The following is a 19,338-nucleotide window of genomic DNA, read 5'->3' on the forward strand; positions in this document are numbered from 1 at the left end:
TCCAGTATGGATTGTGCCACTCTCCATCGAGTCGACTTCTTGCCTTAGGTCACCAAATTGCAGAGAAAAGTGCTGGAAAACTTGGAAAAAACTGAAATTGTTCTTAATATCTTTAAATTATTTGAAGGATTTGGCGCAAAGACTTATTTTTAAGCAAGATCCCATCATATGGCATCTCCTCTGAGTTTTGCACCTGAAGTGCCAATTTTCTGATTGGATACGCAATAAATGCGATGGTGGATTCGTCTCAACTAAGAACTAAGTGTTTCACCCACTTAGTTCTTAGTTGACCGTAAATCCAATACAGTTTTTGGATGAGTGCACAATGGAAAAACAAAATCTGTAAAATATCTACTTCAACATATTTATTTTCATTTCTAAACTCAACCATCCTTTAGTGGGATTCTGATAACCTTGATGCTTGCAAAACTGAATTCTGTCTTGTATCTTTCAAAAACATAAATAAAAAAGATGAACCCCTTCCTTGCAGTCTCAATTTTGAGATTGTCCACATCTCTGGAGAAGATAAAATATCTCTTCTTGGATAACTCTCTGACCTCCAGACTTTCTTATATAAACAAATAATTATTTTCCAACATACAAAAAATTAGCTTTTCTGTTTTTCCATAGGCATTACTTCGCTCTGAACAGACGCACTCTGTAAACATTACTCAACCACTGAACGCCACTTTAATACATTTGAGAACAATCAAACATTTCACCGGTCAATGGAAGTGGTATTTCCGGATAAGTAACCGGTAATAGGAGTCCTAGTCTTATCCTAGCTCCTATTACTTAATAAGTAACCTTTAAGTAACCATACCGAAATTGTGATTTTCTTTCTTATTCATTTAAATGATAGCTTATCCGAGGTATCAACATGCATTTATTGGCTGTTTGCATTTTGTTTCAAGTATTTATTAATTAGCTATAATAGATCATTCATATCATCTTTTAATTAATAGTTGCGTCTAACTGATTCTTGTAGCTAAGATTATAATAATCATCTTACTTTTTTATAAATCAAAATAGTTATAACGCTGTCAATTTTAATTCAGTTTTACGGAAGAGTTTTACGCGTGTAATTTTAAAAATTAAATTAAAAATTTAATTTAAAAGTAATTTAAATAGAAGTATGATACAGGAATTGCATATGACAAGAATCTTTAGGCTTGTTTTCTGTAATGCTTTGTTCTTAATCCAATTAATTCTGATTTAAATAAATTACAACTGCTAAATAACATATGTTACTAATTATTATTATTAAGTGCGTCACTTATTTTCATGATTTCTTTCGCTTAACTGAAAAAAAAAAAAACTAGTTCTTCAGAGAAAAATATTGTTACGACATTTTGTGGTATAATTTTATTATTATTATTTTTATTTACATTAAACAAGTTCAGCGTGAACTCCGTGTAAGTTCCTAGTAATGGAGAAAGCTATTATACGATACAAACTATCAGACTTCGGCTGCTAAAATGATTTAAAAAAATTTTGGGTGTCTTAGCACTAAAACGAAATATTTCTTCTCTAAGATTAAATAATAAACTTTATTCAACTCAATATAACATACAATAAAAACCTCGTTGCACAACTGCACCGTGTTAGAATTGTAGTGGTTCACACTGTATGCATATATTAACGAACCAAATGTCAAACCTGCACCAGTCTTTCACAGTTCAAACATGAAAAGTAATTTTATTGATCATATTACAACACCAAGATTATGTACAAACACATTTTCACACAACGATCTACGTTTGAGGGATTGATTCTACAGGGATGACAGAATGCATGAAGATTACATTATAAGATGAATCCATGAGGAAATCTTCACGTCTGGGGCAGAAGGTGTTATGTAAACCCGTCAAGATTTCTTGGGCGGAAGTGTTTCCTGTCATGCCCAGCAGCGTTTAGCCAATGGACGAGATTATGAGAGAAAAAAAAATGTGGACTTTTCGGTAAATAACAGTTATTTTTTGGTATTCATTCTCTCGCTCTCAAAATGTAACATTAACCTCGTTTTCAAAGGAGGGGGGGGGTATTATTAACTTACAGAAATATGTTTAAGAAAATAATGGTCTGCACACAACACTTAACAGGTTAGCGATAATAATGTAACATTATATAAATAAAATGAATTATATTTCTCATATAAAAATAACTTCATTTGTACCACCTGCTCTGAAAACCTGATTTTTAAGTAGGTTGAGAGTGAATATTGGTTATTCTCTTTATTACAAAGATGAAACATTAAGAACTGCCAATAACAATCAACCATGAAGATTTCCTAAAATTACATCGCGAAAATTATTTGTGCAAAACATCGAATAAATATTAACCATTGCACGCCATACATAATGCTAAACAATCATAGACTTAATCAAAATTACAAATCAGTTGAAACATGTGTGTTTATATTACAAAGTATTCTTCTAGACCATGAAAAAGAAATTAAAAATACCTAGTTTCCCCCGTTTGTTTACGTATTTTATAAGGTCCGGCATTTATCGTGTACAAACGAATTAAATGAAAAAAAAAATAATAATAATAAAAAGTTATCCAATTATACACAATACGGTTCCACTACACTATGCATACCGTACATTCAACTGGAGAAATAACACAAAATATGCATATTCAAGATTGAACCGCTTCCATTTTTAGCACAATTGTCATAGAATTTTAACTTATTGAATCTAGTATTTTTATGACAGGTCAGACGAAATTTTTACGAGATTTCTTAATTTAAAAATTTAGATGTGCCATGTATATAACTCCAACACTTATTTTTAAAAATATACAATAATTATTTACTGTATTAACGATATAACGATATTTCTAATACATGTACAAATACGAATATAGAACATTACGTCACTCACGTGAACAGCAGACGATGACACAAAACTGCAGAAGAGATGAAATTTATAACTGAAATGCGCATGCGTCTTGACATACCACGTGATAAATGAACTAGTTTCAAATAACGCCTGCAGTAGTTGGCGGAAAATTACGTAAAATTATAGACACTGCAATTAATAACTAGAGAATTTTAAAAAACTCTTTACGAGTGCGTTAGAGACCGCGTAAAGGAGCATGCGCAGATTTCCAAAATGACAATGGAATTACGAGTAACAGCTTATCTTTTCTTATCCAAATTTAATTTTAATGTTTTTCTCTTCGCGGTATTCGATACAAAAATAATATTAATATTATTATCTTAATTTAATGATTATAAGTAATTAAAGCTTGGCCAAAATCGAGTCATCACTCTTCCCATGCATTTCGTTTCGTATGAATCACAAAATATGATTGACTATTTATCATATTTTCTTCTGGCTTCTGATTGTCGTGTTCTCCGGGAGATGGCGTGCAATAACGGTAATATAACGAATGACACTTTCCTAGCTATTTTCTAGGCTGGTTTTTTTTTATAAAGCTGTTGAAAGCTTTGAGAATCTCCAGGTTCCCAAAGTTTCAATGATCTCTCCACAGGACTTAATTGCTACCCTTTGGAGAAAAGCAATGCGATGTTGCTGGCCGATATTCAGTTGTGTGCGGGGGGTTGTCTGGCTTGACGCCACTCGGTGTACAAAAAGAAAGCACCGGCTCCATAGGCAACAACGTTAAAAATTCCAAATACCTGTAAAATAAAAAAAAAATTAAAATATATATATATAAACTAAATGTAGTAATAATGCATTCGAAATTTTGATTTAGTTAAATGAAAAAACAAATGTTTTACATGTAAAATGTACAGTTCTCACCAAGGGACCGAAGTTTAGCATAATTTCAATTGGACAACGGTATAAGTAGAATCTTACGATGGATAACATGAAAGATAAATGTTGAGAGAACAGAAACAGTACTCACCCCGGCAGTAACGTATGCGTCGTAATAGCGGTGGACCTTCAAGGCATATGCGTAATCAAATCTGGTGGTCATGGCCAGCTGTACGATCGCCGCTATCAAGTAGAACACAGTTCCACTTGCTGTGTAGCCAACTTCCTGCAAGGAAGTGATAAACGACTGAATTAACAGACATTGAAAATACACAAAGGAATGGGATGTTACAATATTAAAAGGTATATAAGAAAAAGTATACAAGATATGCTATTTCATCTATACAATTCTTTTCAACTCTGAATAACAATAACAATAATAATAATAATAATAATAATAATAATAATAATAATAATAATAATAATAATAATAATAATAATAATAATAAACTCCTGTCACCTCCTGAGGAGACAAGGCTAACTTACAGTCAGTTAAAAACTCTAAATAAAAGTGATGAAGAATTAACTGTATTGTCATAAATTCAAAATCTTCAAACTGGCTACATTATAATGCATGGTCTTAGTGTTAGATCAATATCAATATAAATATACGTACAATGGTAAGCCAAGGCACGTTGGGTTGCAGAGTCTTGAAGTTGATGAGGTAGGCTATACACCAGATAAGTGTGAAGAGGAAGTAAGAGGCACTGACAAACATGAAGAAATGAGTATAACTGAAAAACACCGGCGAAGCACAGGCCATGCAGATGATGCCAATGACCTAGACGGAAACACAATGAAATTAACATAAAAAAGGTTTAGATATCTTCCAATAAATAAATGTTAAAAAAAAAAAAACAATATTAAGCACATTAGTAAACATACATAGGAAATATGCTTTCTTTAAATAGTATTATGTGGCCAATCGAATGTTTATAGGCTCTTTTAATGTAAGAAAAATAATTTTAATCTTTGCGTTTAATTTTAACGATTTCCAAAAATAATAAAAATTTTCAAAACTACTCCAAAAATATGAAATCTTAACAAGTGTTTCACTTAAAAGAATTTCTTTAAAAAGCAATAAAATATCGTAACAAATTTTTAAAAAGATCAGCAGATAATTTGTTGCATTAAAAGTGCAGATTTCTCTCTTTTTTTTTTTTTTTTTTTTTTTACAATTTTTGTATCCCTTTTTACAATTAATATTGCTTGCGTATATTAATAATTCAATCGACTCGCATTACATAATAGAGTTGAAAGGAAATTATCCTTTCAAAATTCTAAAAGAAAAATAAAAACATCTGCTGAGAAACAATACAATGTGATTATTCACTTGATTTTCCGTTCTTACCAACAGTTTTCATTTTAATGGCTAGATGGCAGCACGAAATCGCAAGGAAATACCATGCACGCGAACAGGAACTTCCTGTAACTATTATGTTTACGTGACAGAAGAAACGAAATAAATGGATTCGGTTGGCAGCTGTCGTCACAGGTGATATCGCAGCGCTAACGACAAGCAAGAATGATAGCATTACATAAAATATAATGCATAATAATATAACCAAGAATGGTTATATTATTATGCATTCGAACCATCGCCGGTATGTGTCGTCAAGCACAGATAAGCTCTGTTGGGGGTCGAAACGACAAGCCGAGAACCTAACCTAACCTACCACGTCTTCATATCAAGCCCTGACTGAACAACACGAGTTTATTTCTATAAAAAGAGCGGTCGCGAAAGAGAATCTTCTACTGCAAGCAACGAAAATGTTACGAACCTCAAAAAGAACATTTCCCTCTGCTCAAATTGGTGACACCGTACGAATACAAGTCCCTGATGTCGACCGTGGTCGTACAGATGCCCGAAATGTGTTGGCGGTTGTGGTTGGAATAGAAGACTCAGACTTTTATAAATTAGCAAACAAGAATGGTACCCTCAAGCAGCTTTACACCCGTAATCAGTTCGTAATTTGTAAAGAAAAGTTACTTTCCATAGATGCGGTTTCTTCTCAAGAAATGTCGCTGAGAGAAGCAGCTGCAACTAATTCGAGAAGTGGAGGACAAGGCTATACACGCTGTAACTTAAAAAAGAAGTTCCAGGGCTAAATGCAGCTGTAAAAGCAAAACTTTCTCCTATTTTGACATATATCATATATTAAAAAGGTGCATTTTTGTCTTAACGTAATAAAAATATTTTTATTCAACATTCACCATCAGTGCATGCTGAACGTCGACATTTGCCGGTGTAAGTGAGAAATAATGATATTTAGCTGAAATATTTAGCAAATATTTCGTACATACACCAAGCGACTATTTGAATGCTGACATTCACCGGAGAATGTCGACATTTGCCAGATATCGGTCTTTCACAGTAACATATACATTATAAAATATCAATTTATCATTCATTTAAACAATAAAGCAAAATAACCAAAACTTTTGGTAGAGGTATGCATTTTGGGGGGGGGGGGGGAATTCTTGTAATTTGCGAGTTATTTATATGCGATTCACCTCAAAACAAAAATAGAAGTGTGGAGAAACCCTTAATGGAACAGCTGTTCAAATTTACGCTAAGTGTCTGGAAATGACGTCTGTTTAAACAAATAGCACTTTTGCTCATGCGCAATACACAAGTCGTGCACGTTGCTGCCTTGTAGTTTTAGAAAAGGAACAGATTATTCCCGTTTGAATTTTCCAAATCCACCTATGCCATAAGGTGTTTTTACAGAAAGGGAAATTATAATTTTATACAAACAAATAAATAGTGTTTTTATCCAAGTACAGTTATTACATTGTCAGATTTCGCAAATTGGTTTAGCATGTTGCAATGAGCAAAAATTCTGAAGCATCATTTAATAAAAACCTTTTTAATAAAAAAGGGTGATTTTGATATTCACCTACGAACATTTCAATGTTGAAAAAGTTAAATTTTATTAAAAATTTTGAAGTATACGCGATGGTTCATTTGTAAACATTTGTTTAGGTGTGAGACCATCGCCCTTAGAGGGCCTCGAGATGCGCGAAAAGTTCCATGTTTGGTTTCTAGAGTGGGGAAGATGCAAAAATGTAAAATATATAATAAAATTAATATTACATTTTACAAAAGCTGACCCAAGCTGACATATGCTACTCTGTTAAATGAATTTTAAAAAAAGGCTCCCACAGGAACTTCGAGGCCTTCTTTTTCTCAACTTATTAGATATCATAAAAATAAATAAAAATCGACTACACAACATAGAATAAATTATACTTAGTACTATGAACGCGAGATAGTGGTACTTTGTCTACGGTGTTCTGAAATTTAAACCGATATTTAAAAATGGTGGGGATCCATTAACCTGGGTCAGGCTTGGTGAAACAGTTAAGTGGATCGTTTCACAGCGTCACTTGTTACTAGGATTTTATCTTCCTAGAAACCGTTTATGAAACTGTAGTCCCACCTGTGATAATTGTTCAACATCACACGTTTTTCGTGATTCAAAAGCTCACGACACCACGCTGATATAGTTTGACGATCCAAAACTGCGTGCAAACGAGGAGAGTAGGTTGGTGATTTCGATCACCTTTCCATGTCACAAGAAATCTTTCCACGTGCAATGAGACAAAAGAGCTTGCATGGCGAACAAATAATTGAATGTTACTTAAACTGCACATGAAGTCAGGTGAAAGAAAGTCCAAGTGATGAATTCTGGGTGATGTTGCTAATTGGTCATCCTTCTCCAAACAGGAATTGAAGGACCCTAAATCAATATAAATCCATACGTGATTTACTGAGCTGAATAGTGAAGTAAAACCGGTTTTGAAACGATTTTTGAGAGAGAGAGAGAATGAATATCTCAATTGGCAATAATCCAAAGATGTCGTAAGCACTTGAAAAGCATTGTGTGCAAAAGCGATTGATTCTGTATGATGAAATTACGAGGACCTTTTTCAAGCATTCCATGACGTCATTTTAAATAGTAATAATTATTAAACACTAGTTTAATACCTCTATATTAGAAGCAAATGTGCAACTAGAAATCAGGGAGTTCCATTTAGTTACAAGTTTACTTTTAACAAAGGATTTTTAAAAAAAAATGAAGTACAATGCAGAATTTTACACTCGAAAATTAATTTTATTCATTTTAGCGTTTGCTCATGAGCGATTCGAATAACGTTACTGGATTCTATCAATGACTCATTGCCGACATCATAATCAGTGAAGTAATATTTGCAACTAGTATGTCGTGTTCGCAATAACAAGATCATCGCTCTTGCTAGTTTAATAACTTATTACCAACACTGCGATCATTACTAGCCGCTAGTTAATCCATGACTAAACAAACACCTTACTGTAATACGAGGACGAGACCAACTCTCATAAAGTTTAACTAAGTCAAGATTAAAGGAGCTAAATCTTGTGGGCCTACTTCCCCAAATTCAATCCAAACACGAGAATGGACACGTGTAGGGAAAATTCAACATTCCCAAACGTTATCTAAGCACTTCGTTTTTTTTATGTGTAGAGCGATCAGTAACCACCAGGAAGGTAGTCAAGAACGGTTTTATCAAGTGCTAGAGACGGTCCCTTAGAACTGCTTGTTAAGTAAATATTAAAAGCAATTGTTATTAAAGAATATACAAATTATATTAATGAGGAAAAATACGTAGGAAGCCATAATTTGCCGGAAGGTCATACAGCCTTCCGATATAGGAATGCTAAGGTATCGAAAGGAGTGTGCTTTCCTTCTTTAAGATTTCTTCAAAGTCTCTGATGAGAACCAACAGTCCAAAATAGCTGTCAGGCCAGTTAAACAACCGAACAGGGAAGTACGAGGGTGGTCAGAAAAGTTCTCGGCCTAACAATGAAAAACCGAATTTATAATTTGAAAATTATTTTTATTTTTCAACATAATCTCCCTTAAGACTAATACATTTATTCCAGCGATGCTCTAGCGCCATAAGAGCTGTTTCACCTCCGCACACATAAGCGCAGAGCACTGAAATATACCAAAATTAAGTGAGAATTCTGATGAGAAGAAATCGTCTATGATGACCCACACGTGGATGAGCAGAGTGGACAATGGCATTACAAGCAAGGGCAGAAGGGAAACATAAGACGACAGATCGGTAAGAAAGCCTCGCTGTTAGACTTGATCAAATGCCTTAGAAATATCAAGATCAATTAAAGAATTTCTCGTTTTTCATGGTCCTCCTCCAAAGGTGGATGAGAATGGCCAAAAGAAGTTCTGCTATGGAACATCCACATTGCATCGTCAATGAATTGGTGTGCCTCAGATAGTGAAGTTGGCTGTTGATGCCCTTCTCCGTTACTTCCCAGAGAACTAAGGCAGAACAATGAAACGATAATTCGATGGTTGGCTAGCATCCCATTGAGGGAGAGGCCGGCTTAGCTTCTATGCTGTTGCCAGAAGAGTATGATTGTTTGTAAAAAGCAATATAGGATGGATCACAATTTGTAAGAGGCCAATCTGGACCAAGCGACACTAATGTCCAAACTACTGAATATTCTGTTCATCTGGCGAAAGTTCCCAAGACACATGCAGCGAGTGTTCGCAGTATAGTGGGAGAAAATTTCCCTTTGCTCCTCTATCTATCAGTAGGAAGACCAGAGGTCAGCCTTACTCTCGAGTCTCATTTTCAAGGCATCATCAAGATGAGAGAGAGAGAGAGAGAGGTGGAGGTGTCGAAGGGTAGAAGTTGTGCTGTTCAATAGCCTTAGCGCGCGATCATTATGCAGATAGACATGTGACTCTAAAATAAGAAGTGCCTGGTGTCTCCCTAAAATTGTCATCCTTCGGACATATTATGCGAGCAAATGACAGTGTGGAGAAGATGATGATGCTTGCTAAAGTTGATGGAAGCAGGAGAAGAGGAAGACCAAGAATTAGATGGGAATTAGAAAGCAACTGGAACGCGCTTGGAAATTCTGAAAGATATGGCCAGTCTGAACTATCTTTGATAGGAGAATGTATGCGTGCAAGCAATTGTATCTCAATAGCTGTCTCTATAGTGGAGTAACTACCATGCCGCCAATTCCTGCAGTAAGAAAGGAGTCCAAATTAAAACTCGTCTCACTTTTCGTCAGTCCACAACTTCCATGCGGAAGCATCTGAGTGAGATATCAGTCAGATGCTTGTGGGGAGCGCAAATTAACATTGAGTTCCACGTAGTTGAAATGTGATACAAACGAAGAAATTTTTTCACGTAAAGAGAACAGCTTCCTATCTAGTAGGCACGCACACGCACACACAGGCTCCCGCGCGACAGCCCAAATAGAATTCTTGAATTGTAATTTGCAAACATTACTTTGAAAGCAGCTCTTATAAAAAAAAAATAATTAAAAATGCTGTTTTCTAAATTTATTTAAAATTAATAAGGTCGAATGCTGCATTTAAAATAACAAATGAAGTTTTATTAAGGCGCTAAAAAACAAGCTTAAATATTAAACCCTTTTAGATGATGTGCATGATGATGTAATACTACAGTTATTCTATTAATTGAAATACACGATGTGTTAGTTTTTATGTCATGTAATTTATTTTTAACTCAGTCTCAAAATGTGTGGATTTATGAATACATTTCACGTAAACTGCTTGTTACGATAGTTATTAAGTCATATGCAACAACCTCATAGCCTTAGATCATTCTGCTGTAATTCAGAACATCTGAACTTAACCCTCCATAGTCGTCTAAGGATTCATCGGGAAAACCATTACATCATACAGTTCACCTTCAGCATTATCCACTGCAATACTGCGTAAAACCCCCATCCTAACTAAGCTAATCTACCACCCACCAACAGTATCTGTCAGTTAGTTACGTTAGTTCTTTGGCCGATTTGCCTGTATGAGGGATGAAAAACTCGAGTTTCTGGAAAGGGAAAAAATCTTCTGCATGAGATTGAACAACGTCATCAGTCGAAAAAAAAAAAAAAAACTTATACAGAGATTCCTCTCACCACGAAGATTCCAACTGTTTTTCGAATGGAAAGGCCCAGCGTACCATCGTTCTTTCAAATGCATTTCATAGCTATTTGTGAAAATTACGCAAGGAAGAAGAGGATTGCGAAACCACTGGCGTACAGCATGAGATATTCGATTTCTTTTAATTTATACGAAGTTAATATAATAAGAGTAATTAAATAATTGAAAGCTTATGTTTATGGAGAAAACACAAGCATATGTCATCAAAGTGTTGTTTCTACTACACTGAATTATGCAATTTGTGGAAGGGAAAAATAGTGCCAATGGACGCTTAAGACATTCAATCCGTCCGTGATCCTAGTCACAATGGCTACTGCTTTTTCTTTATTCCTGCGAAAAAACATCCTGGAGTGCTCCTGACTGGAGTTTACGTGAGCGACTGCCACAAGAGTTGCGAAATTTAAACGCAGAGGCGATGGGCAATTTACAGTTCCTCACGTGACCTCTAAAAAGACCCCGAGTCGAAAATAGTGCTGTCAAATCAATAATGAAACCCAAAGAGCACGATTAAACTTCTGTAACTTGGGCAGAATAAAAACACAATGTTTCTTGATTAAGACGATGCGGACTCGAAAGACAAGGAACTTATAAGAAGGCAAGTGCAAAATTAGAGAGAAATCCGTTGGCCATTGGGGCACCCACCAATAGGCAAAACTCAGCACCGACGTGGAACTTTTCTTCTACAATGCCCACATGAAGATCTGCCGAAAATGCCTTTACGCGTGGTGTATACTCTTACATTCTGTGGCATTTCGAACCGTAGTTAGTTTACTCGCACATGAATTGCGTATCTCATTATTACGACTGTTGGTAAGAGATTCAAATAGCTGTGGGTTGGGCATGTAAACGTAAACGAAAACTATTACGATTCACTAAATAGTCGAAATGAAAACAAACGTCACGTAAAGCAAGCAATCTACAGAAAATACACACGCACGCACACACACTGATTACCATGCTTAATTCATTCTATTTCAGGTTGAACCGACTGAATCTGACACCTATCTACTGTTGTTAAAAAGAAGGACGCAATCGTTTCGACTCGAATGCGATTTTTACAGAGCTTTCTTTGAAAGTAAATACAGACTACTGATAATATATGACAAATATTATTCTCAATCTTAAGTTTCCCCCTCCCCTCCGCTTCGATAACTATTTATTGTTAGTTAAGCTGCATAAATGGATTTAATGTTCGAAAGTTGGCAGGCTGTGTCTGGGTAGATACTTCTTTGGAATAAAATTGGTGAATCGATAATATTCAAATTATAAGGGAGTTTTGGTCGAATTTTGATCGAATTTTCAGATCGAATTTTGGCCTTCGTGATTTGTGTACAAAGAGTTAGTGACTCGCCGCAATACTTGGCTTAGAATGGGTGCTGAGACTCTTGACATACGTCACACTAGTTGAATTTCGAGTCCAGATCCGCCTTTAGAAAGCTCATTACCAAATTGTACACGCTACGAAGGGCGGTGCTGCCTGAAACGTTGTTTCGGCACTTGAACTCACCAACCGGAAGTGACTAACAATGGGGGTAGCGAAGCTATCTTGCAATAATGTAGCCTCAGCTACATTATGCAACTGGAATAAATAAAAGAACAAACAAATTATCAGCATCGCTGCGGTCACGCTAAGTGGACGCATTTATTATATTAGGACAGTCGGAAGAACTGCACGTACTTCTCTGCTTGGCAAGCATTGGCAGGAAAGATGGTTCGAATCCAGGCAAGAGAGAGAGAGAGAGAGAGAGAGAGGGTACAAAGTAGCAAAGTTATGCTGTTTGTTATTATCCCTTGTATAAATCTCCATTTTTCCACTCACGAAATATGTACAGCTGACAGACATGCAATATACTCAACTAGTTGGTACTCCTAGTTTTTACTTCTGCGTTTACCGTTTTTCTCTGTAAAAACAAGTAAATAAATGCTTTAAATAGACTGTTCAGAACGCTGTAATATTACAGAATGGTTATTTCGAAAAAAATTAACTATTTTTTTCGAAATAACGGGCCGAGTCCTTAGGGGTGGAAAGAAGGCAAACTACTTTCATTGCATAGAGGATGATCCAAGACAGAGGGATTCAGTTATGGACCAATCAGTATCTCAGAAGTGATAGTTATGGTATTGCAAAAAAAGTTGGTTAAGGGAAGAATGGGATAGGAATCAGATACTCTGAGAAATTAGCATGAATTCGTGAACAGGAGATCTTGCCTTAGTAATTTACTTACTTTTTATAATAAGGTATCAGTTGAGTTGGACAAGGGAAAATAGCTGCACTATGATACTTCTGAACTTTGCGGTCCCCTTTTTTTTTTTTTTTTTTTCTTCAGGGGAGAGTATATCCACGTATTGTTGATGCTATTAAATTAGGGCGGGTTGACGGTTGACAGTTCAATGTGACAAAGTGTACGACTGCGCTGAAAAGATCAGTTAAGGAGACTGGTAAGACTACGAATTTTAGGCCTAGTTCCAACAATACACTGAAAAGTTGGCAAAGGAGAATAAAAGATCACCAAGATGTTGAAAAATACGCTGACAAATAGGGATAATGAAGTTATTATCCTTCTTTCTAAGGATTTGGACTGCACTGGCCTACTACTCAGATTAGGGTTTCTTGGGGGGTAAGAATCCAGACGCAGGTGACGAAGATAGCAACCGTCTGCGGAATGTTCTCTATAGGAAAGATTTGTGTACATAATTTGGTGGAAAAGAAGGGATACTGAGAGAAACAAGTTGCTAAAGGGGGGGGGGGATGATAAGATAGACGTAGAAAACTTTTTTCAGTGTATGACAGCAGTGATAGAGAGCCATGAGATCAGTGCTTCAAGTTGAGTAAGAACGTGGCTAGCAAGGATGAGATTATAGGATTTTTTTAGCCTCATATTATAATGAGTCTTCAAACTTGTGGAGACGAATAGATAATAACATAACACTGGTACAGAGCAACGAATGTTTTTTTCACCATTCAAGCATACAGAATCGGACTAGTTGATAGAAGATTCTGAGACTTAGCATAAGTTTGCAAGGGTTGGTGCTCTTTCTTGTTTTCTGAGTATTGTGTGCATTACAAGATAAAGTGGTGAATGTGCTGGATAATGAATATTCACATATGGAGATTTTAAATTTCGCCAGTGCATTTCACAGATGGAGACCATAGTAAGTTGGGTAGAAGCCAAGAGAAAGAGTTTAGTGAGCTGAATAGAATATTTATTGTCAGATATGAACACGCCGTGGGTTTAAGCTGAATTGCCTTCCTTTTTGGGAAACAATTCGGCAGAACTGTCCTCTTGGGACCACTGCTGTTCAACTAATTTTGTAATGATATTCTCTATAATTTGACAGGGAACTTTTTGCTGATAATTTTTTTTCTAGGAAGCATTATAAAAAATGATGCATCTAGTCCTTTAGAAAGATAAGCTGGTAGTTTGGGCTGCTGTTTCAATGTTGCGAAATGCTGTGAGGAACAACGCACCACGAAGTGTATGATGGTGGACAGAGTCAAGAGATCCGGAAACACGCCGCAAGATTAGAGGAGACCACATGACGTGTATAATAAATATGACAATCAAGTACAAAATGTATCTCCTTGTGGCCCAGCACACATCTGAATTATTGTGCACAGATTGAGTCAGCTGGTGTTTACAGTGATGAGGAATCTGGAAATGAATAATTAATGAATAACCGAGGCAAGATTATTAGAAATCAGAATGTTATTTCCAGTGGCGGCTCGTGGCTTGAAATCGTGTGGGTGCTGCAACTTTCGAAATATACATACACATTGCAAGTACAGCGTATACGCGTTTGGATAAAATACCAAAATTATGGTAAAAATTAAAAAAAATGAAACATGAAAAAATATTGTTTATTATCGATAAAATTATACAGTTTGGTTTAATTCAAAATTACTTTAAATAAAATCCATTCTTCTTGTTTTGTTTCGAGCGAAAAGGTCAATAACTTTTTCCTCGATGTTTATGTGACTGTTGAAGAATTTTTCCTCCGTTGAAATCATCGCAAGGGCATTTAACCTATCCTGATTCATAGTGCTCCTCAGAAATGTTTTTATTCTCTTTAATGTTGAAAATCAGCGTTCAGGCTCTGATGTAGTCATAGGAATTGTCAAGAGAACTTTTATCAATACAGTAATTTCACTAAGAACACACCCTAAATTATTTTCTGTTATAAATTTTAACAAGTCAATTAATTTACAAGAATCATGCTTGTCGGGTCTACTGTAGAATACTCGAAGTTCAGTTTCAGGTTTTTTTTTTTGTCGATCATGGGATATGTCGTGTTTACGGCGTAAACGCGATAATGTTTACGGAGTAAACGTAATAAGCACTACGAACATTCTACTAGTGGCGCAAACTGCATATAAACAACAGTGGAACTGCGCGACGGACAGTGCCGCATTACGCTAATAGCTCGCATCTCACTATGACGTGCATATGCTTGCGCGCATAGCAATATGACACTGTGGTAAACACAGTGCTGCTAACGTCCTTCGCCCTTGATACAAGATGGAATTTTATTATTTTTTGTACAAAATAAGAGGATTGTGTAGGATTGTTGATGATAAAATTAAATATTACAAGCAAATATAAATGAATTAATAAATATACTGTATTTATATATCGAGAAAAATTGGGGTGCTGCAGTTCCATAGTGCCCATGCACGAGTCGCCCCTGGTTATTTATGAGTTAAAGTTGAAGGAAATGTAAATTAGAGATCTTTGGAAGAGATTATTTGAGTGATATTTAAGTTTGGGAGGAGATTTTTCTGATTGAGTGTAACGAGTAAGTGGGAATAAAGACCAATTGTTTTATTGAAGAGTTATACTGAGAATTATGGTTTGCTAAGGTTTGCAGGTCCGTGAATAACAAAAACTAATGCGGTTAGCTCGCAACATGTGTTGTTTGGTGTACGAAATGTAGTCATGGCAACCGTGTCAGCCAAGAGCACCGTGCTATCCATGTACAATTGCTGATCGGCGCTATCGTCATCAGCTTCATATTTTGGTCAATGTAAATATTATTATTATTAAACGAGTGTATTAGTGATTTGCTTTTATGTGAGATCAAACATCTACGTTTCTGGAGAAACTCAGGTTTTTTCCTACAAAAATCGCATAAAGATATCAAAACTTTTTTTATATATTTCTAATTGTGCACTCCATGTACAAATGATGTAGATTATTGAAAGTGGATAATGATGTCATGCATTGAATTACGAAAGAGCTAATAAATGCAACCGGAATAAGAAAAATGTAAACACACAAAACAGATCTCGGAATTATAACCTCATAAACTGTTTATCGCATTATTTTTTATCTATTCGTAAGCGACTTGGCATGCATGACCAGCATTTAGTTAATTAGCAGAAACCATTAACGCATAACAGTGGCGCCACCAACACACTAAGGCTGCTCGGTACTGTGGCATGCTCTGCGGAGAATTTCCGTGGGCGTAGTCTATCAGACTCATCACAACTCCGAGGAGCATAACAGCAAAATAATTTTTCATATTATTTATTTATTCTGTTTACCTTATGGACTTAATCTACGAACTTGTTTTGAAGTATATGTCACAATAATGCTTGGCGCCATCTATGAACACATTTCAGAATGACCGTTTTGTCCACATTTGGCTTAGTTTATTATTATTATTATTATTATTATTATTATTATTATTATTATTATTATTATTATTATTATTATCATCATCATCAGGTAGGTTGGTTACATTCCTGCCTATTGCTATAGAAATTGTAAAAGTGAACATATAAATCATCTCAATATATGCATATTATGAAAAATATATAAAAAGCGATGGCCTTTTTACTTCCTTTCCAAAATTATTCACACGTGTAGGGATATATAATGCCATTTAATAACTAATATTTTGCTGTTTCTAACCAGGAAATGAGAGAGAAAATAATAATAATAATAATAGAACATAAAGTTACTGAGAGTTTGAAATACAAGTTTAGATCATACTTTCACTAAAAAGTATTAAAGTTCTATTTCAAACTAGTGACAAAAAAAAAAAAACTATTTATTCGGTTCGTTAAAAAAAATCTAAAATATGACATCTATGTCAGGTATTTGTTAACAAAGTATCATGGATTAGCAAGTTTTGGAATCACACAACAATTTGTTTATTGATGCAACATTTGTAATGCTATTACTGGAGAATCTTCATAATTTCAACAGCATTCAAGTTTTATCAGTTATATAAAGCTTGAAGTTTTTTTTCTCTCCCATTAACAGACGATAAAACAGACAATTTACAGGCGCCGCGCGGCTTTAACTGTTTTGGCTAACCAACCAATCAGCTAACGAAGCTGTTGCGAGTTAGGGAAAGAAAGTATAATAAGATGGCGCTTACTCGATTGTGAAAAACAAGTAATTCATATGAATACGAATTGAAGTTGAATATCAAAGAATAGTCTCAAAATATTAGGACTGATTAATTATAAATCTTATGACGACTTTTGCTTGTTGAAATAGCTTTTGAAGAAAGAAGAAACGTTTATTATTAGGCATTGTAACTATAAGTTTAAAGCATTTAGTTTCCAACATTACGTTTTTATTTTATTTATTGTATAACTTGTTGCTACTTTTGATTTAAACATTAGAATTTAGTCATTTAAAATTAAAACTTTTAATAGAAAAAAAAAATTAATATTAAAAAAATCGTCTTAAGACATTATCGTTTGAAATCTAGACTTTTTCGAAGCTATTTAAATTATTATGGAGCAGCTCTGAATATTCCCTTATATGCTTAAAATTGTTTACTTGGATTTCACGGTGAATTAAATGAAACGCCGCAAATTTGAAACTGGTTAAAGGCTAATCTTTCAGATGAAATGAATGTCAAAATTCGATTACGAACGTTAAAAGGATTTTTTTTTTTTTTTTTTTTTTTTTTTTTTCTTTTCAAGTTCTGTATCGCATCAGCTAATGCTAAATACGGAGCGTGTTTAACCATTGGAATTACCAGTACTAGGAAGTTGGCCGCCTTACCTGCTATTGGTGGAAATACCATTGACCTCGACAGAAGGAATCAGTTTTCGACAAGCAGATATATGAGGTGAGCGAGTGTACGCAAGAGGTCACAGTAGTTGTATTTTCCTCACTATAATGTAAGCAATAACGCAATTTAAGGTTCGTGATCAGCATTAGTAGCAAATTTAAATCGTTCCCAAATCAAAAATCACAACACAATTTCCAGTGAACGAACTTCTATTCAGTTAGGTTGCTAATGGCAATGCACGTGAAGTAATGCTATTTCGCGAAAACGACTGTACGCCACCTTTCTCTTTAATTCTATTACCTGAAAATGTGAAAAATATAGTTCTGTAATGAACAAAAATCAAACAAAATTCAATTTGTTTGCTCAAACCAAATACTGATAACGTTCGGTGAAAAATGGTAGGTTGTTTTAGGGTACTGGTATGCTTGAGTTAATGAAGTTTTATGCATTAGTAGCAAATTTAAATTGCTCCCAAATAAAAAATCACAATACAATTTCCAGTGAACGATCTATTCTGTTAGGTTGCTAATGGCAACGCACGTGAAGGAATGCTATTTCGCGAAAACGACTGTACGCCACCTTTCTCTTTTACTATATTATCTGAAAATGTGAAAAATATATAGTTTTTGTAATGAACAAAAATTAAACAAAATTCAATTTTGCTGAAACCAAATACTGATAACGTTTGGTGAAAAATGGTAGGTTGTTTTAGGGTACTGGTATGCTTGAGTTAATGAAGTTTTATGCATTAGTAGCAAATTTAAATTGCTCCCAAATAAAAAATCACAATACAATTTCCAGTGAACGATCTATTCTGTTAGGTTGCTAATGGCAACGCACGTGAAGGAATGCTATTTCGCGAAAACGACTGTACGCCACCTTTCTCTTTTACTATATTATCTGAAAATGTGAAAAATATATAGTTTTTGTAATGAACAAAAATTAAACAAAATTCAATTTTGCTGAAACCAAATACTGATAACGTTTGGTGAAAAATGGCAGGGTACTGGTATGCGAGAGTTAATGAAGTTTTATCCAAATAGCTGTCAAGCATTGTAAGCTTTTTTTTTCCCACATCCAATTCTCAGAAACAACACGTTTCAAATACACATCTAATTTATCATAGTATTTCTCATTAATTAACAACAGTTTTGTTTAGACGAAATACGGTTGAAACAACTAAGGCTATATAAGGGCAATGAAATAATCACGTGTGTTGTTCTGGTAGGTTTGTTATACCTGATGAGAATCCTGGATTTCCGAAGAAGACCTACTTCCAGTTCTTTATGAGTCGACTACCTCACTTGAGCTGGTAATGGCACTTCATAAACCAGGACGGGATTAAAACCTGGGCCTTTCCTACAATGATCAAAAATCGCTCACTAATAGTTGCAGACTATTAGTGAGCGATTTCTCCAGTACTTAAACACATGCATGCATGAGATTATTTTAATAATAATCAGGTCTGCCTAAGTTATTTTAATGTAACAATCTAAACTTTAAAATATAATCGTATACGTAAATAGTCAGAA

At 34.9% G+C, this 19,338-nt stretch overlaps 1 protein-coding gene across 1 annotated transcript in view; it reads right to left on the reverse strand.

Moving 5' to 3' along the window:
* Positions 1–1,682: 1,682 nt before the first annotated feature.
* Positions 1,683–19,338, reverse strand: part of LOC150103607 (MARVEL domain-containing protein 1-like) — a 64,469-nt gene continuing 46,813 nt past the window's right edge. The window contains exons 2-4 of the mRNA XM_090397656.1: positions 4,402–4,566; positions 3,877–4,011; positions 1,683–3,646 (exon numbers count right to left, since the gene is read on the reverse strand). Coding sequence (XP_090253782.1) covers positions 3,551–3,646; positions 3,877–4,011; positions 4,402–4,566 — 396 coding nt within the window. The 3' untranslated portion in view covers positions 1,683–3,550. The remainder of the gene's footprint in view (positions 3,647–3,876; positions 4,012–4,401; positions 4,567–19,338) is intronic.

This window comes from Typopeltis vanoorti, chromosome 9 (assembly GCF_054136105.1).
Source record: "Typopeltis vanoorti isolate ZY-2024b chromosome 9, IOZ_Tvanoo_1.0, whole genome shotgun sequence".
Taxonomy (NCBI): Eukaryota; Metazoa; Arthropoda; class Arachnida; order Uropygi; family Thelyphonidae; genus Typopeltis; species Typopeltis vanoorti.